At 58.6% G+C, this 5,000-nt stretch overlaps 1 protein-coding gene across 2 annotated transcripts in view; it reads right to left on the bottom strand.

The window, feature by feature from the left end:
* The window catches only part of gtf2f1 (general transcription factor IIF, polypeptide 1), a 163,549-nt gene that overhangs the window by 143,263 nt on the left and 15,286 nt on the right, over positions 1–5,000 (bottom strand). Inside the window, exons 11-14 of one of the 2 annotated variants that reach the window (XM_068021332.1) lie at positions 3,826–3,899; positions 3,605–3,740; positions 2,448–2,574; positions 2,019–2,250 (exon numbers count right to left, since the gene is read on the bottom strand). In XM_068021332.1, coding sequence (XP_067877433.1) covers positions 2,040–2,250; positions 2,448–2,574; positions 3,605–3,740; positions 3,826–3,899 — 548 coding nt within the window. In that variant the 3' untranslated portion in view covers positions 2,019–2,039. Of the gene's footprint in view, positions 1–1,488; positions 2,251–2,447; positions 2,575–3,604; positions 3,741–3,825; positions 3,900–5,000 lie in introns of those variants that run through there. The other variant, XM_068021331.1, reaches the window with a different exon arrangement.

Genomic DNA, 5,000 nt, shown 5'->3' with positions numbered 1-5,000 from the left:
GGCAGGCGCACACACGCACGCAGGCAGGCGCACACACGCACGCAGGCAGGCGCACACACGCACGCAGGCAGGCGCACACACGCACGCAGGCAGGCGCTCACACGCACGCAGGCAGGCGCACACACGCACGCAGGCAGGCGCACACACGCACGCAGGCAGGCGCACACACGCACGCAGGCAGGCGCACACACGCACGCAGGCAGGCGCACACACGCACGCAGGCAGGCGCACACACGCACGCAGGCAGGCGCACACACGCACGCAGGCAGGCGCACACGCACGCAGGCAGGCACACGCACGCACGCAGGCACACGCACGCACGCAGGCACGCGCACGCACGCAGGCAGGCACACGCACGCAGGCAGGCACACGCACGCAGGCAGGCACACGCACGCAGGCAGGCACACGCACGCAGGCAGGCACGCGCACGCAGGCAGGCAGGCACACGCAGGCAGGCAGGCAGGCACACGCACGCAGGCAGGCAGGCACACGCACGCAGGCAGGCAGGCACACGCACGCAGGCAGGCAGGCACACGCACGCAGGCAGGCAGGCACACGCACGCAGGCAGGCACACGCACGCAGGCAGGCAGGCACACGCACGCAGGCAGGCACACACGCACGCAGGCAGGCACACACGCACGCAGGCAGGCACACACGCACGCAGGCAGGCACACACGCACGCAGGCAGGCACACACGCACGCAGGCAGGCACACACGCACGCACGCAGGCACACACGCACGCAGGCAGGCAGGCAGACAAACACACACACGCAGGCAGGCAGACACACGCAGGCAGGCAGGCAGACATACACACACACACAGGCAGGGAGACACACACGCACGCAGGCATGCAGGCAGACGCAGGCAGGCAGGCAGACGCAGGCAGGCAGACGCAGGCAGGCAGGCAGACGCACGCAGGCAGGCAGGCAGGCAGACGCACGCAGGCAGGCAGGCAGGCAGACGCACGCAGGCAGGCAGGCAGACGCACGCACGCAGGCAGGCAGACATTTGTAATTGTCATGCCTATACCATCACCAAAGCAACAGCCCCGCTGGAATCACTTATACCCCAGGCAGTGCACAGTGAAACTCCGTGTCACACCGAGCCACCCCTGGTCACCACATTGCATCCATACTGAAACTAAAGGCCCACTTACACACACTCAATCTCACTGCACTGGTTTACCAGAGCAGCAAGAATAATCCTGTTCATTTCTGTCTCGCCCTGCCCCAACCCCAACCAAATCACTACGCACCCCCACCCCAAGCCTCAGTCACAGCTACTCTGTAACCATCCAGCTGGAGCTGGTATCTGTAACCCAGCCTGCCTGTTCTCAGTCCCTGCCCTCCCTCTAGGCAGATACTTCTCCACACATTAGCTCCCTCTGGCTGTGACCAGAGAGCACATTAGCATTGGTGGCTGTGGGATTGGTAAAGGAGGAAAGACACTTACTGTGGTCAATTCTAAAATTAAAGGGTGCGAGTCCATTCTACCTGCCAAGTCGCTTTGTAAACAGTTTTATTTTCAAATTAAACATCTTTATTGCTGAACTTGTGTGGATCGTGCAGCTTCATTCAATCCAGGAGCCTCTCTGCTCCTGCAACACTGACTGGCAGCTGACAGCCCTGCCACATAAGTCATGTGAATGCAGGGTGCTCCATGTGACAGCTGTGGGGACTCTGGGAAGTTGGTGTCCAATTGAGGTGAAGGATTTCCCAAGGCAGGTACAGAATGGGTCAGATCCCCAAGTAAAGGTTCCAATAACTTGCCCCTCCACAGGCGACTATTTCCTGCACCTTCCCAAGTGAGACTGACAACCTAGGCTAGTGTGTGCTGTAGGTTAAACCTGCTTCAAACACTCAATGTAAAACCCCTCACACTTCTCCCCTCAGCCAGGGTTGGATTTAAAGGCCAGAGAGTCACAGGGGTTGGGTTCAGAGCACATTAACCACCACACTGAACAATGTGACAGAGAGATTGCCCCTTATACATAGAAACAAGACAAAAAGCTACATACACACACAGACTGGGCCAACTCTCAGTTCCCTTCCTTCAAGAAGAAGTGCATCTTCTCATTGATCATCTTGCGTTCAGGGTTGAGTTTTTTCAGGATCTGTGCCAGCACATTAACTGTCTGTTCACTGCTCAGCCCCGTTTTCTTGGTTTGAAATTTCTTCAGCAGGTCCTTGGTAGTCATGGGTTTCCGAGTGAGGTATCGGCGGACTGCGTCCTCTGTCAGCTGGATATCACTGCAGGAACAGGGGGAGGTGGGGAGAGACTGGGTTACACGCAATGCACCCATTCACTAGCAACACTGCTCCCAAACAATCTAACACCCCGCACCCACCCCCAACGCCCTATCCAACACGTCCAACCCACAACGCCCCTTCTCATACTCCCCAACCTCGGCTCCATTTTCTTCCCCACCCCATCCCATCCCACTCACCCACTGCTTGGTGTGGATTTGCCGGATTGTGGCTGGGGGGTGGATTTCCCGGACGCTGACTGCGCTACCGTGTCCATCTTCAGCCGTTTGGCCACTGGCGTTTCTGCAGACCCCCCCTGGCGCTTCCCTGGGAATGAACAGAATGCCAGAATATAAACAGACAATTCCCGGATATGGAATTCTCCCTCATCACATTTCCATTTTCCAGTTAACGGCAGAATTGGGATCCAACCCCTGGGGTACACAGCCCCTCCCCCCGCCGTACCCGGGGTACACAGCCCCTCCCCTTCCCGTACCCGGGGTACACAGCCCCTCCCCACGCCGTACCCGGGGTACACAGCCCCTCCCCTTCCCGTACCCGGGGTACACAGCCCCTCCCCACGCCGAACCCGGGGTACACAGCCCCTCCCCCCGCCGTACCCGGGGTACACAGCCCCTCCCCTTCCCGTACCCGGGGTACACAACCCCTCCCCACGCCGTACCCGGGGTACACAGCCCCTCCCCTTCCCGTACCCGGGGTACACAACCACTCCCCCTCCCGTACCCGGGGTACACAACCACTCCCCCCCCCCCCGTACCCGGGGTACACAGCCCCTCCCCTTCCCGTACCCGGGGTACACAACCACTCCCCCTCCCGTACCCGGGGTACACAGACCCTCCCCTTCCCGTACCCGGGTACGCAGCCCCTCCCCTTCCCGTACCCGGGGTACGCAGCCCCTCCCCTTCCCGTACCCGGGTACACAGCTCCCCCCCCCCCCCCCACTCTCGTACCCGGGGTACACAGCTCCCCCCCCCCCCACTCTCGTACCCGGGGTACACAGCTCCCCCCCCCCCCCACTCTCGTACCCGGGGTACACAGCTCCCCCCCCCTCCCCCACCCTCGTACCCGGGGTACACAGCTCCCCCCCCCCCCCCCCCCACTCTCGTACCCGGGGTACACAGCTCCCCCCCCCCCCACTCTCGTACCCGGGATACACAGCTCCCCCCCCCCCCCCCCTCGTACCCGGGGTACACAGCTCCCCCCCCCCCCCCTCGTACCCGGGGTACACAGCTCCCCCCACCCCCTCGTACCCGGGGTACACAGCCCCTCCCCCTACCATACCCCTACCCCAGGATCTGGCTGTGTGAAAGGTTGTGACCCTGGTTAACTCTCTGACCTTGTTCGAGTTTGCTGGCAGCTGCTTTGAGAGTGGAAGAGGTGCTGATTTGTGGGGTGGGCGTGCCAGGACGACTGTTCCCACGGGAGCTGTTGTTTGACCCTTTCCAGTCTTTCTTTGGAGGCGTTTTCTTTTTCTTTTGACACAAACGGAAACAAAAAGTTAAAGATTATGTGGACGCCTCAGGAGAGAGGGTCTGGATTTTGAACAAAGAAACTCACCAGCATGAAGAGGGCTGAGGCGGCTTCAGACTCAATGTCACTCTCATCTGACGACTCCGACTCATCGCTGCTGTCTATTTGGAGCACAGATTACAAATTAAACTTTAGTTGCAAACGATTCACGTCAAGGGCTCAGGTCCAACTCTGGCCTGCCCTGAGTTTCATGATCTCACCCAGAGGCACTGGCCCCTACAGCTAGCCTCAGCAGCCTAGGACAGCAGTGGGGGTGCATGAGATGCGACCAGCACTCTTCCTCCTGATCATTACGCAGTGACCAATGCTGGACAGAATGTATGTGTGAGAATATGGTTCCAGTGGGAACGCAGTGCCTCATCTCTCCAAACACAGAGATACTGGAAGGACAGCCTGTGATCTGACCCCACTGGATTACAGCAGTTTATAATCACTTCTCCCCACGTGCAGCCCCAGATGAATTACACGTTATTGATTTACAGCTTAACCTATTCTGTTTGCAACTGGATCTGCACCAAATCGACACTGGCATATTGACAGGTTCCTGGATCTTCGGGAATAACCAGATCTCAAGTAAGAACCTTCCAGGTGAATAGACAGCGCTGCAGCATCCTGTCCTGCCCCAGTCAGGGCACTAGCCCATAGAGCATGGCTACCCGACGGGACCCGACTACATGTGTCAGGTTCGGGTCGCACTTCCGGGTCCGGCATTCGGGCTCAGGTCGGACACACTCTATCATCACCTCCAGTGCATGGCTCCAACGTTAATGTACTTTTTGGACTAGAAAGGTTGTTTAGTTACAGTTTTTTTAATCTTGTGCAGATAAGTAACAAAGTGAAAAACGTAAGCTAGGTTAACTGACGGTCGGGTCGGTCGTGGGAAAAAACGAAAGGACTCGGGCCGGGTCAGGCTCGGGACAGATGTGGTTCTGTTGGGCTTGGGTCGGGTTTTATTTGCAGACCCAAGCCGGCCTTTACTAGCCCGTCTGTGTACCTGACCAAGGGAGGCGAGGGGGTGGGGAATGCTGTAATTATGAGCTGGAGCCAGTTTTCAGGCACTGAACACAGCTGAGCTCTTTACATTCGCTGTAAGGTTCCCCAGAAAACAGAGCACACTGACAAACAAATGGCTCGGAACAAGGAAAACAGCCCACGGTTAGATCCTGAGATACTAACCTCCCTCAACTCCTGAGTGACTCACA

The sequence above is a fragment of the Heterodontus francisci genome, chromosome 43 (genome assembly GCF_036365525.1).
Source record: "Heterodontus francisci isolate sHetFra1 chromosome 43, sHetFra1.hap1, whole genome shotgun sequence".
Taxonomy (NCBI): domain Eukaryota; kingdom Metazoa; phylum Chordata; class Chondrichthyes; order Heterodontiformes; family Heterodontidae; genus Heterodontus; species Heterodontus francisci.
This window is presented reverse-complemented; position numbering and strand designations above follow the sequence as displayed.